The sequence below is a fragment of the Frankliniella occidentalis genome, unplaced genomic scaffold (genome assembly GCF_000697945.3).
Source record: "Frankliniella occidentalis isolate FOCC.00 unplaced genomic scaffold, Focc_3.1 Scaffold332, whole genome shotgun sequence".
In the NCBI taxonomy this organism is placed as follows: Eukaryota; Metazoa; Arthropoda; class Insecta; order Thysanoptera; family Thripidae; genus Frankliniella; species Frankliniella occidentalis.
Window position 1 is genome coordinate 43,994 of NW_026267455.1, and position 12,943 is coordinate 56,936.

The following is a 12,943-nucleotide window of genomic DNA, read 5'->3' on the forward strand; positions in this document are numbered from 1 at the left end:
AAAAATGTCATTTAGGCCCTTAGTTTGGCCGCCATCTTGGATTTTGGGCCTTTGGAGGCAAAATTCGGCTTGACAACATTCGGATTTGGATTCAGCGGGGTCCAACCACTCTAGAACCGCCACGTTGACAAATGTCGCACGAAATGCCCCTTAGAGAAAAAATTCTGAAAATGTCCACTAGTCTATGTGGCCGCGGGGGTGCCGCGGGGCCGCCCCGCCTCACCCGCGCTGGCCCGCTAGTCTCTCGACGTGCTCAGCCGCCTTGCCTTTGGTCGAGGTGCACCGCGCGCTGCACTGTGCTGCACTGTGCTGCACTGCGCCGCACTGCGATGCACTGCGCTGGCGGACTGGCCGCGCTGGACTGGAGGCCCCGGGCCTTCGCTCCCAGCCCCGGCACCGACCCTCTCGCCTGCGCCAAGCCAAGCCCGCTGACCACCGGTTTCCCGCCCAGTCTGCAGCGCCAAGTCAAGTCCGTCCGGTCCGAGCAGAGCAGAGCCGCGCAGCAGAGCTCAGGGCAGAGCGGCGGGGCGGAGCAGGCGGAGCCAGGACTGTCTCGTCCCGGTGCAAGGACGGCTGAAGGTCGGCCCGGGTGGGCCCCATGCCCGCGCAGCCCGCGCACCCCGCGCAGCCCCGCGAGCGCGGCCCCCTCCCGCCCCGCGCTCCCGCCGCGGCTCGCGCTCTCTCCCACTCGCGGCCCGGGGCGCCGGGTCGCGCCGCGGGACGGGGACGGTGCACGACGGCGGCGGACGCAGCCCCTGCGCCACGATACGCCCATAACCTCGACGCGAGCGCGGGCCTCGCAGCGCCGTCATGGCCCGTCGTCCAGCGGGCGCGCGGCCGCGGGTCACGCCCCAGGAGGGCGCGCTGCCGGCGGCCGGGCCCCGGTGCTACAGCCGTGTAGGGGCGGCCGTCACGTCCCGTATCTCTATCTCGAGTATTTTGTCGCGTAGGCACGAGGGCTGGCGCTGCGGCCCCGCGGTCACTAGCAGCAGACGACGTCGGTGGCAGACGCCGCGACACTAGCGCCCCCCGCGGACACCGCGCATGCGCTTTTGCGCGCGCCATTTCGATCGCTTCGCGGCTTTGCCCCTTTGCCCTGCCGCCCTGCCTAGGCGTCAGGGTGGCGGCACGGAGGGGGTTGGTGGTGGTTGACAGAGGCCTGGAAGTAATCGGGGGGAAAATGGAAAATCTTGGCAGTTTAGGAGTAGCACAATGGGGATAGGTGAACGGGGCCGCTGTTTCAGTGAACGTTATGTTAGATCCATTAACCCGGATATAAACTTTTCGATGGGGGGCGGTCCCGGCCGCAGATGTCAACTGACTGAAATAGTACCTGCACTTCGGTTTCAGATACTTCCAAACTTTTGCTTGGTAATTTGACTTTGCGGTTTTCTCTTCCCATTTGAGCACTCCTGAAAATCAACAATGTTGGTCATTCGAAGGTTGCCCAGCTTAATTTACCGCCACCGGCAAGTAACTTGTGGGTTGATTTTGACAGGGTTATTCCTTGTTTGTGTCATTTACCTTTTAATGGATTGGGGGGTTGTCTGTTCTAATGTCTTGGTCTGGAGGCATGTTAACAAACTGGTATGTGCCATGCTCTTGGCTTGTATATATATATTTTTAACTTTACTTTAACGGCTTGTTTTTTTTTCCCACAGTGTGACAGCTTTGCAAAGGAGGAAATTGTAGGAAATTTATGCCCAGCACTATGTGTTGAGCAAAAGATTCGTGCCCCAGCATGTCATACATTTCGTGGTGGCAAAGAGGCAATATTCTCAGCAGAAAAAGATGATGGAACCCAGCTCATCTTTAAATACTCGGCAAAATATTCAAGGGTGAGACAACTGGATTAATATGAATAGAGCCATTCTAATTTGGGAATTACATTTTTTTTACTTTTCTTTCAGGATTCCGCCTTGAGCGAGACTATGTTTCAGCCTGACAGCTTTGGAAGGATACCTGTCCCAACTGAAGTAGAATACAAGTACATGTTACAAGAATTGCTTGTTTCCAAGCTTAATACTTCTGTATCAGAACAACAGGTGAAATTTTGAATCTTTTTTAAATCTTAACTTATCTTGTTCTCTGGATTGTAGTTATTTATTTCTATTTTTAACCTTATGGTCTAGGTTACATCTCTCATGAGAACAGTAATACAACATGAATCTACTCACCCAAGTTATGGAGAAGAACTTCTAAACCTATGGCTATTGGCACATGACCATGAATTTGTGTGCTCTGCTCTCTTTGGTGATCGGGGTGTTTTCCCTCGACTACTTGGTGTATGTGGAAAGTTTTATGCTGTTGAATACCTGGAGCCACTTCCTGCTGATGCTGGGTGGCCTGACAGAGTGAGGCTTGCTGTTATGACTCTTGAACTTTTGGAGCAACTGGAAACGGATCTCCCTGAACCTTTCCATCTTTGTGATGTAAAGGTAACATAAACATTTGTTGTGATGTATGCTAATAGTTGAACAATTGAAATCAAGTTTTCTTTATCAGTGAAACACTCATTTTTTAAAATTATAGATGGATCACTTTGGAATTGCGCCAGGTGCACAAAGAATCAAGTTTTTGGATCTTGACTCTGTTCTGCCGCGCAAATTTGCTAGCCACATTACTGGGGATGGACGCCTGTGTGAAAGGCATGCTGACTGTGATTTCTTTGATTGCCGTTCACGATGTGGAGACCTGAGTGGCACATGCGACTATCCTGTGACCAACAATAATCTCCAAGTAATTATAAACTAATCATCATTCTTTCCTGTCTTGATTCAGGCATGATTATGAAACATTTTTTTCTTTTCTTTCCAGATTGTTTGTGAAAAATTATTTGTTGGCTGGACAATGTCAGGGACTGTAGTAGTTCCAGGTCTCCTTATGTCACCAAAAACTTCATCATCACTTTCTGCTCTTCTGCGTCTCTGTTCTAATCCAGATTCAGAAACTAATGATCTTGCTAGATCTGCTGCATCAGATCACACAAGAAGAAGACTGTATTCCATGCTGTCTGAGATGTATAGTTCTCTTAGCTTACTTGACTGATCTATTGATATATATGTAAGTGCCACTATATGACACATTTCCAGACTGTAGTTTTAAACTAGCCAAAGTAGATTTACTCAATGTTAACTAGTTTCTTACTGAATTTTGGTGAGAAATAAAACCTCTGTTGCTTTTTATAAATGTTTTATCCTTTGAGCAGTATTAGTTTTTCTTAATCAGAGATTCCATGTAGTAATAGTAAGTAGTTTTAGTACCTCATAATTGTGATGTGTTGGAAATTTACCTTAATACTCTTGACAGTATTGATATTGTTAAACAATATGAACTGAGTAACTTTTACTATAGTGACTTCACTGTACAACCAGCAAGTTGTTTTATCGGACAAAGCCAATTCATTACTTAAATTTTGTTGTAAAAAAAGTAAAACTGAAATTGGCTGTGCAGATAAAGAGATTGGAAAAGACACAAAACATAATCAAAATGGTATATACTTGGTTTTGAATAGTCCCTATTTCTGTTTGGCATTATGTGGAAACTTGCGTAAATCTGTTACTCAGTCTGAAAATAATAAATATGTTTTACAACGTGTTCTTTTACCCCTATTCAAACTCTCAAATATAGGCAGCAGTTGTGGTTTTGATAAGAGTTTGTGTTTTGGCGAACATTTTATTTAAACTATTACAGTTATACTTTTTAGATATTTTAGAACGCGTTACGAGCTGGATATATATTGTATGTTACATATCACTGACACAAATGACTAACTGGCTTATTAATTAAAGCCATGGCTCAAGATAAATAGAATAGAAATTTGTGGTAGTAGGAAATGCAGACACGAGATTATGAGAGGAAAAACAAGAAAACACCTAGTTAACAGAGTTCTAACAAAACATAGCCGATGCATAGCTGTCACAAACTCTCTCCAAAATTACTTGGTATTGATAGCCTTAAAATTTAAGTACCCATGGTATGATGTGTAAGATGTGCTGGCCATTGGCCAAGGTTTTGGTGCTCATTAAACTCAAAACTCATAATCAAGACAAAGAGTCTGCATTTTCTACCAGTTACAAATATCTACATATTTGGTGAAGCACATTGAGTACGTAAATATACTATTTAAATACACAGTGACGTCCAAAGAAAATTAAGAACATACAAAAATACAGTTTTAAAAGGAAACATAACTGGTAGATAAAAAGGATGAGTATTAATTTTGCTGAAAACTGGTAGAGGCCAACTATTAAAAACGTTAAGATAATAAATACTGAAATCCAGTCATGCATTAAAATTGTAAAGTGTGCATAGAAACGCCACAACAGAAACACTGATTGGTTTTAAAACTAATTGAGATCAAATATATATTCCACAACAATGAGGTGTGTGGTACACCAATTTTGGTGTAGCACACTCACAGATGGAACCTCTTATGATTATCAGTCCACAGCAACTATTAAGAAACTCTAAATTTAAAGCTTTACCAACAAAACATTAATGACTAAGGGCAGTCATTAATATTTATCAGTATAGGTATAAATATAGCAAAAATAAGATGATGGAAACTTATCTGAAGATTCCTTATTTAGCGTTTGCAAGATTTTGGAGTTTGGTCATCACTCGACTCATCTCAGCCTTTTTGGAGAGTTCAAGGTAATCATTTTTCAGAAGGCGCTTAAATGTCAACCAGCCAGGAACAGACTTTTCCATGAGTCGAATGTGCTCCTCCAACTCCCCTTGAGAAAAGAAAGAAAGGTAATTTAGAACATATTGTAGCAATACCAACTCCCAGGAGAGGTGACGATCAAAGTACTTACTTGGAGATAAAGCTGACCGATAACTATTCCCTACTTTCTCTAAGACTGTATCTAAGGGAAGAGTGCTCTTCTTCTCAGTAACAAATACATTGCGCAATATACGAGCAATTTCCGGTAGCCTTCCATACTGAATAGCTTCTTTATCTTGAGCTGAGGTCCGAGTCATTGATTCCAAGGCCTTAGCCGCCTCTCTTGCTCTTACCTAAATTAAAATAATTTTGTTTAGTAATTACAAAGTGTGATAACAAGATAAATTTCTAAAAAAAAAATTAACTATAGACCTTTTCTAGTAAAGCTTTAGGAATGCCTTTCAAGGCAGAAGACAATTTCATACTCTTGAAGGGTGAAGTTGGTGGATTAGTTGGAGTTGGGTTTACAACTTGAACATTTACTGTTGGAACAGCTGGGCTATTAGCCTGAGCAACTGACTCTAGAGCTTTCTCCATGCGAGGATTGCATGAATACAGCTGCCTCTGTTTTGCTGAAATAATGAAATGTGTAATGTAATTAAAATATATTGCGTGTATCAGAGGAAAGTGCAAAGATTTTCAATTCTGTTTGGTACTAACCCAGAACATCTTTGGCAGACACACACTTTTCCAAATTTGGAGCCTCAGGAAGATGACCAGGAGCAATGCTTGGGACCTGATCTACAGCAAAATCTGGATGCCAGCGCGTCAGGCTTCCTAAAGGAACTTCCATCGGTGGGTCAAGAGATTGCAGAAATTCCTAAAACACCAAATAGAGTTAAATTACTATGCAACAGCAAAGAATGCAAATACCAAGGAAAAGATGAGAAAACCACGAAAACAAAACAAACCTGATGATGCTTCTTGACTATGTCCAGAAGGTTGTTGTAAAATACTCTACGTCTCTCCAACAACAAGGACCCTGTTATAGTTGGACCAGCAGATTTTTCACCACCAGGGTTACTGGAAATGACAGGGGAGACCACTAGGTGATACTTGTCTTGCTCTGATGGTACTCCAAAATTACGTATCTTGTCATATTTCAGATTATACGACTCTGGAAAAACTGCTAGTATCTGGGCAAGATGATTAAGGGTAAAGGCCCTGTAATTAATAAGGTTAGTTAGTCTTATTTCTCAAGCACATTGTGGCACACTCCATCATAAAAATTCACATACTTTCGAGTCATATTCTGAACAGCAGATTGCAGCTTCTCAAAGGTAACAACTTCTCCACGATTATGCATTTGAGATGAAGTTTGATCAACACAACGGAAAAAGTCCCCAAGATTACGATAGCTGTATGGCAAGGGAAGGGATGTTGACCCTGGTTGTGCAAGTGAAGCATATCTCTGGAATGCAGGACTTCTTGACCCAGCAAGGCCCTTTAATGGACTCTTCATAGGGCTCTTCATGGGCGATTTTGATGGGCTATGGGGTGAGAAACAAATCCATTATAGGTAACAAATGTAAGTGAAGTTGTTTTTTAAAACATAACATAATAAGTACCTGACTGGAACTTCCAGCTCTATAGCATTGAACTGAATAAGCTGAGGAGACAAATTAGAAGCTTCCTGCTGCTTTTTCTTAGTCTCCTCAATCTTCTTCAACTTTTGACGGCCTTCATCAATGCGAGCCATACTCGCTTTAAGTTCTGCTAAACGAGCAGATCGTGTCAATTTTGATTTAATGTCACCAAGAGAAAGTTCCTGGAAATGAGAAATAATTTTTTTTTTTGAGTGATTACATAAGAACCATTTGGGTCATTTTTGAAGTGGTTAAGATGTAATCCAGAGTAAAACTTAAGATTTTTCTTTTGACCTTAAGCATGTTCTCTGGTATATTAATGTAGGAGAGGTGTATCAATAACAATCATTTACTTTCAGATTGCCAATTTTTATACTCCCCCTAATGGTTATTTCAAATGAAGTAGAATTCTTTTATGAGCATTAGCATAAAAAGGGAACATGAATGTATTTCTAGAAGTAGCCTTGAGAGTTCCTTCATCTCTCAAGAATGTTCTCTAGAATATCGTAATATAGGAGAGGTGTATCAATGACAATCATTTACTTTCAGATTGCCACTTTCTTACTCTCCCTAATTGTTAATTCAAATAGAAAAGAATTCTCTCATAAGCATTAGCATAAAAAGCGAACATGAATGTATTTCTAGAAGTAGCCTTGAGAGTCCCTTCATCTCTCAAGAATGTTCTCTAGAATATCCTAATATAGGAGAGGTGTATCAATGACAATCATTTACTTTCAGATTGCCACTTTCTTACTCTCCCTAATGGTTAACTCAAACAACATGGAACTCTTTTACAAGAATTAGCATAAGAAGGTAACAGAAGTATTTCTAGAATTAGCCTCAATAGTTCTTTCATCTCTAAAAAAATGAACTATAGAATCTCTTAATATTAGAAGATTTGCAGCAGTGACAATCATTACCTATAAAACTCCCACTTTCAGACCAAAGAAACATACCATGATACTATAAACAGCTTCATTGTTCCAAACTTCCTGGTTGCTTTCCCACTGATCAGACATTGGTTCATTTAAAAGGGGCAAGTAATGACAGAACAACAAATATTTTTTTTTAAAGCCCAAGAGAATTTTGCTTTGTCAGGAACACAAGACACAGTGAAATAAAATTGAGAGCGACAGCTGTCTCCACATGTGCCCAGTCACTTCAAAAGATGCTATAGCTGCAGTCTACTCCCCCCACTACAATAGGCCATGTCAGCAAATCTACCTGACACATCCACACACAATGAACGGCTCCAAACCAGTCTGGCCAGGTCCAACATCAAGGTTAGATGCAGCTGATTGATCCTAGCATAAAGATCACATTTCATGCTGATTATAGAATCTTTCACAGCAGTGAAATGGAAAAAATGCTACAGTAGCATGTAAACAGATTTGTCGGATTTCAACTAAAATGGTAACAACAGAGGGCTTGTAAGTACGTTCAAATCCAAAAGGATGATGCTAATAAAAAGTGAAGGCACGACAATAACCTGAACTTGTAACAAAGGCAAAAAGAAGCCACTTACCTTTCTTGCTTTCTCCACATTGCTTTCCTTTCTCTCAGCACGGGTAACATTTGGTTCTTGAATGATTGACGAGCTTGTGTTATCTTCCGCAGTTACTGTAATAGCAGGAATAGGCTGATGATTAGCTTGCGTCTCAAGCTCTGAAATGTTTGATGAGCTTCCTTCGACACATTTCTCATGTTTGATGTCTGGTAATTGTACATCTTCTGAAGCGGAATCCTTCTCCTTAGTAGAAACTTCTCCAACCGGTTCTTCCTTGATAACATTTGAGGAGGCCATAGATGGACTTGGCTCTGATTTGACATCACCTCTGGCAGCTACTTTGCCAAGAAACATCTTCATATCTGCCTGTTTAGGATCCTTAACCTTGGTGGTTTTGCGCGTCGATCGGGCCGGAGTCTTGGGCTTGGGCGTGACTTGAGAAGAAGCTGCAATCAGCGGCTTTACCTTTGAAGCAGCAGCATCTGCAGAAATTACTACCGTAGCCTCGACTTCAATGCGGACGCTGGGCTGACTTGGATTTTCGTCGGACTTTGCACGTCCATAACCTGAGATGATGTCCGACTCCAGGGCTCTAATTTTGGTAGTATTGCCTTTCAAATCGTCCACTGCTGACCTCTTACGATTTGTGTAGAAATTAGTGATAGTTGACTGAGCCATAGTCAAGTCGGCTTGTAAGCTAACTTCACTACACAACTCCCCAGATCAAACCAAATTGGACAAAAATGCTTCCGTGTCAACCGTCTTCTACTTCCTTTCCTCCTTTCAGCGTCTGCCGAGCACAAGCGATTCGCGCCCTTTTGGCGGTTACGCGGTTTTTGAGTTGTTTAGAAACGTTCTCAATATTAAGAGAAGGCTAGTGCAAAGTTTGCCAACCTATTCCTGTTATAGCGAATCTGTAGCGCTCATACATCATATTTAAAAAAAATTATTGTTTATTTTTAATCTAATGTTAAAAAGTAAAAGAGTCATCAGCAAACTAATAAGTATCGTGGCTTTAAATGTGTGCGAAAGAACAAATACCAGAATATGGGAATTTATGTTTCCCTCACTGCTGAGAATCTAGCAGAAAGGTGTCGTCGTCAGCTCAAGCTCTCAATCTTGGAAAACAAAGTCTTGTCAAAAACGGAGGCAGACGCGTGTCGGTAGATTCCAATCGGAGGGAATCAAAGCTATATTGCCAGTGCCTAGGCGTGCCACGTGTGAACTGCTGTCTTTTCAGAAAAATGTAAATGCGTATTTAAATTTGCTGTTTCGTTCTAACCTCCAGGCTTTGACAGTACCTGGGTCCCGTCATTTTTGTTACACTTAGACTTTGGACTGTTTGTTGAAAGCGATTTTGTTCATTCCCCTGTAGTCATTTCCTTCTAAGAGATGGAAATTCGGTGCGCTGTTCAACCCTATGCGTGGGGCAAACTTGGGCACACAAGTGAAGTTGCATCATTACAAGAGTGTGCCCATCCTGATTTTTGCATTGAAGAAACCAAACCTTATGCAGAGTTATGGATGGGGGCACATACTAGTGCTCCTTCACTCATTAAGGTGCTTTGTAGCATATTGATGAAAAGTCATTTTTGCAATCTTAAACTTTTGGTCATGGTTAACTGATTTTGTCACTGCTTTCATTTTAGGGCTCCAATGAAAAACTAAGTGAATGGATTTCTAAAAATCCAGATGTTTTAGGAGAAAGTGTCCGCAATAAATTTGGAGATGAGTTACCTTTTTTGTTTAAGGTTCTCTCAGTGAACAAAGCACTGTCAATTCAAGCTCATCCTAATAAGGTCAGTAACAAATTTAACATGATCATAATATTGTCCTCCAACTGAAAATCTTTTTTCACTAATCTGTTCTCTGTACAGGAACATGCTGAAAAGCTACACAGGGAGAGACCAGATATTTACAAGGATCCCAACCACAAACCAGAGCTTGCTATAGCCTTGACACCTTTTGAAGCTCTTTGTGGATTTCGTCCAATCCAGCAAATAAAACAATTCCTTGATCGTGAGTGGTTTTAACAAGATAGACTTAACTTGATACTTATCAGTCTTTTCGGTTATATCAAGTGTTGCCAAATTATTTTTCTAAGGTATCCCTGAGCTGAAAACAATTATTGGAGAGGCTGCCTCTAATCTGCAGGCTAGCGATGAGGCTGGAATACAGTCAGCATTGAGGGATTGCTTTCAAGCACTAATGACATGTCCAGCAGAAACAATTCAAGAGCAACTTTCTATGCTTGTTGAAAGACATTCTACTCTTGGTGGGTAATTTAAAATTATTTTGAGATTTTGAAAAAAAAAAAAAAAGAAAGAAAAGAGCATTAAAATAAGACCCTTCTTTTTCAGATGAATCTTCAAGATCATTAGAAAATGCTAATCTAATTGCAAAGCTGTCCTCAGAATTTCCTGGAGATGTGGGATGTTTCTGTGTGTATTTTCTTAATTACCTGATTTTAAAACCAGGAGAAGCTCTTTACCTCGGACCTAATGAACCACATGCATATTTATCAGGAGGTACTGTAAAAATGCTGGTTTAAAAACTGCCAAACTTTCTCTCTCCAATGTCAACAGAGATATTGCATTTATTTTATTTCAGACTGTATTGAATGCATGGCTTGTTCTGATAATGTTGTAAGAGCCGGATTAACTCCAAAATATATAGATGTAAATACTCTATGCTCTATGCTTACATACAATTGTGAAGAAGCGGATCAAAAGAGGTTCCAGCCAACAGCCGTAGACTCTTATACTCAACTGTTTTCACCTCCAGTACCTGATTTTGCGGTGGCCAAAATTGAGGTGTGTAATTTACATGAAAATTTAACCCAGAAAGCTACAACAAAAACTACAATTAGTTTGTTAAAATTATTTTATTTTCTAGATTCCTGGTGAAACTTCAACTTACGACATTGGACCACGGTCTTCAGCTAGTATCATTTTAGCTGTTTCAGGAAATGGGTGTGCACAGCATGATATGCCAGTTAAGCGAGGTTCAGTCTTGTTCATCCCAGCAAACACTGTTTTTTCCATTAGTACATCTGGATTGAAAGATACTCTTTTGCTTTTCCAAGCAATGGCAAATATCTAATGTTATGAGTAGAGAAGCTGCTAACTGCTAACCTTTGAGCTTGAGAAAGGGTCAAGCTCTAGCTTTGAGTCTTATGAATGTGGCATTCTGAAAACCATGCAGAGCACTGCATAGTACACTGCAGTGGCAGATATTGAAAATACTCATGACAACTGATCTCAAGAAACAAAATGCATATAAGTTCATTACTGAGTTGGTAAATAAAATATTATTTGAAACAGCCTTAATAATGAGATTAAAGTATAATTTAATTGTTGCAACCAGGGATGGAAAGCTGAAGGTTTTTGTTTCTTTTTGTTCCTTATCTACTCATGAATGTCAAGGCCAAGCAAGGTAGTAATATACGGATAAGGTATAAACTGAAGTGCTGGAACCTAATTCATGAACTTTTAACCCCCTGAGGAACTTAACTGCCATAGAATGGTTTACTTCTTGAGAACAGGTTTAACACTTGAAAAAATTTTCCTCAGCAAAAGAAAAGTTTCCAAATGAGTTAGAATTTAAAGGAAAGTTCTTATGGGCAGTAACTTGTAGCTCATCATCTGACACCTTCTCTGTGCAACCTGTTTTTGGCTTTGGCATTCACTAGTAAATGAAAAGGAATGAATGATGAGGAATAAAACTCCGAAGTTTCCATCCCTGGCTACAATTTGTAACAGAATAGTCAGAACCATTGTGATATTTACAAGATTTTGGTGATGCTTTTACTTGAAACAATATTTAAAACGGCCATTACTCATCACTGAGCGTCAAATGTCTTTGTGATACTTTTGCCTAGATTTTAATGGTTCATTTATTTACTTCTGAAGTAATGCAAGGTTTACGCAAACTAATGTTGTACAGATCTAATAGATTTAAAATACAGGTTTTTCTGAAATGATCACTTTAAATTTCAAGCTTGGTCAATGTATTTGAAACATATTTGTGCTAATACTAAGGTTTTATTTCATTTACAGTTGTTCTTTTTTCCACTTCCTTTAAATAATCTTCTTTTAGTAACAAATTAGTTTTGAATTTCTCATTAGTACTCAGGTTTGGAAGCACTATAGCTATATACCCATCTGAGTCGGGTTTATCAAACAACAACTGAGGATTTTCAACTAAATTTTCATTGATTTCAATTAGCTTGCCAAACACACAACTCCGTACAGTATATGTAGTACCATCCTCACATTCAAGCATACACAATATTGACATAGGATTCAAGGTCTGTGCACCATGTTTTCGCTTTCCCTGAACCGTATTCTGAAGCCTATTTGTTTTGTCAGCCACTTGAAAATTAACTTTTGAAATTGTTTTACGGGATGCAATTACTGGATGTGTGGGAGCTAAAGTGACAATACAAATTCTATTGGAATGAACAAGTACACAGTGATCTTCACTAGTCTTGCCATCAACATCAATACTGTACTTTTGCTGGAAATATCGTTCTGTAAATGATGGATAAACCTTCTGAATGGGTACGTCGAGGCCTATGGGATCCACAATAGAAGCCTTCATCCTGATATTCCGTCTACCGATGCAGCTTTTCTTAAAAAGAGAATTACTGTTTAATCTGGAAAGAGAATAGAATGATAGATAATAATAATAAAATAAAAGTAATAGACATGTGCATGCTGAAGAATCAACACACACACAACCTCTTCAACCCAACAAGTGGTAAGTGAAATATGAAGAATAGAAACTGTCATGTGTCTTACCATAAATGACAGACAGTTGTGGAAGAGAGGCTGTAGTACGCTAAAAGATTGACCTGGACTTCACTCTAAAAAGGCATAAATTAGACTAAACGAGCGAGGTTCGAACGATTGTGGAACATCTTGTGGATCCATTTTGGTTCACTGTTACCACTACACCAAGGCGAAAATGATGTTTTCGTTTTTGATGTGGACGGAAACTTTAGGATAAAGTGAGTGTATTCTTCAAAAATAATTCTTTCAAACTGAAACCGATAATTCCAGCTCAAGTTGACTTTGATGAAGGGAAAGATTCTTGCAGAATATAATCTTTGTCAAACCT

At 40.3% G+C, this 12,943-nt stretch overlaps 4 protein-coding genes across 6 annotated transcripts; 2 read left to right on the forward strand and 2 right to left on the reverse strand.

Annotated features, from left to right (window-relative positions):
• Positions 1-37: 37 nt before the first annotated feature.
• On the forward strand, positions 38-3,597 carry LOC113206433 (divergent protein kinase domain 1C). 2 transcript variants are annotated; one of them, XM_052274065.1, is made up of 7 exons: positions 38-1,371; positions 1,499-1,587; positions 1,662-1,838; positions 1,911-2,045; positions 2,133-2,438; positions 2,533-2,739; positions 2,818-3,597. In XM_052274065.1, exons 2-7 carry the CDS (start codon positions 1,531-1,533, stop codon positions 3,046-3,048), a joined length of 1,113 nt encoding a protein of 370 aa, XP_052130025.1. In that variant the 5' UTR covers positions 38-1,371; positions 1,499-1,530; the 3' UTR covers positions 3,049-3,597. The 2 variants fall into 2 exon arrangements, with proteins under 2 accessions (XP_052130025.1, XP_026278305.1); XM_026422520.2 differs by having other exon boundaries at positions 38-1,587.
• A 443-nt stretch (positions 3,598-4,040) lies between these two features.
• LOC113206430 (DNA replication factor Cdt1) lies at positions 4,041-8,649 on the reverse strand. The gene is made up of 8 exons (XM_026422517.2): positions 7,841-8,649; positions 6,298-6,497; positions 5,968-6,219; positions 5,641-5,893; positions 5,390-5,549; positions 5,102-5,301; positions 4,821-5,022; positions 4,041-4,739 (listed from the first exon to the last, which is right to left on the reverse strand). Exons 1-8 carry the CDS (start codon positions 8,498-8,500, stop codon positions 4,585-4,587), a joined length of 2,082 nt encoding a protein of 693 aa, XP_026278302.1. The 5' UTR covers positions 8,501-8,649; the 3' UTR covers positions 4,041-4,584.
• On the forward strand, positions 7,636-11,875 carry LOC113206434 (mannose-6-phosphate isomerase). Of its 2 annotated transcripts, none has more exons than XM_026422522.2 (8): positions 7,636-7,745; positions 9,198-9,382; positions 9,472-9,621; positions 9,700-9,841; positions 9,927-10,097; positions 10,183-10,350; positions 10,433-10,635; positions 10,718-11,875. In XM_026422522.2, the coding sequence occupies exons 2-8, from the start codon at positions 9,215-9,217 to the stop codon at positions 10,922-10,924; spliced, it is 1,209 nt and encodes a 402-aa protein (XP_026278307.1). In that variant the 5' UTR covers positions 7,636-7,745; positions 9,198-9,214; the 3' UTR covers positions 10,925-11,875. The 2 variants fall into 2 exon arrangements, with proteins under 2 accessions (XP_026278307.1, XP_026278306.1); XM_026422521.2 differs by lacking the exon at positions 7,636-7,745 and adding an exon at positions 8,790-9,068.
• Positions 11,815-12,787, reverse strand: LOC113206437 (protein Abitram). Its single transcript, XM_026422528.2, has 2 exons — positions 12,625-12,787; positions 11,815-12,479 (listed from the first exon to the last, which is right to left on the reverse strand). The coding sequence occupies exon 2, from the start codon at positions 12,422-12,424 to the stop codon at positions 11,858-11,860; it is 567 nt and encodes a 188-aa protein (XP_026278313.1). The 5' UTR covers positions 12,425-12,479; positions 12,625-12,787; the 3' UTR covers positions 11,815-11,857.
• Between the last annotated feature and the right edge of the window lie 156 nt (positions 12,788-12,943).

Excerpts from the sequence above, each read along its gene's own strand:
- LOC113206433 (XM_026422520.2), top strand. The coding sequence starts at position 1,426 with ATGTTGGTCATTCGAAGGTTGCCCAGCTTAATTTACCGCCACCGGCAA. Across the intron at positions 1,588-1,661 it reads GGAGGCATGTTAACAAACTG|TGTGACAGCTTTGCAAAGGA; the intron begins GTATGTGCCATG and ends TTTTTCCCACAG. Across the intron at positions 1,839-1,910 it reads ACTCGGCAAAATATTCAAGG|GATTCCGCCTTGAGCGAGAC; the intron begins GTGAGACAACTG and ends CTTTTCTTTCAG.
- LOC113206437 (XM_026422528.2), bottom strand. The coding sequence starts at position 12,424 with ATGAAGGCTTCTATTGTGGATCCCATAGGCCTCGACGTACCCATTCAG.
- LOC113206434 (XM_026422522.2), top strand. The coding sequence starts at position 9,215 with ATGGAAATTCGGTGCGCTGTTCAACCCTATGCGTGGGGCAAACTTGGG. Across the intron at positions 10,351-10,432 it reads ACATGCATATTTATCAGGAG|ACTGTATTGAATGCATGGCT; the intron begins GTACTGTAAAAA and ends ATTTTATTTCAG. Across the intron at positions 10,636-10,717 it reads TTGCGGTGGCCAAAATTGAG|ATTCCTGGTGAAACTTCAAC; the intron begins GTGTGTAATTTA and ends TTTATTTTCTAG.
- LOC113206430 (XM_026422517.2), bottom strand. The coding sequence starts at position 8,500 with ATGGCTCAGTCAACTATCACTAATTTCTACACAAATCGTAAGAGGTCA. Across the intron at positions 5,894-5,967 it reads GTTCAGAATATGACTCGAAA|GGCCTTTACCCTTAATCATC; the intron begins GTATGTGAATTT and ends TATTAATTACAG. Across the intron at positions 5,550-5,640 it reads TAGTCAAGAAGCATCATCAG|GAATTTCTGCAATCTCTTGA; the intron begins GTTTGTTTTGTT and ends TTGGTGTTTTAG.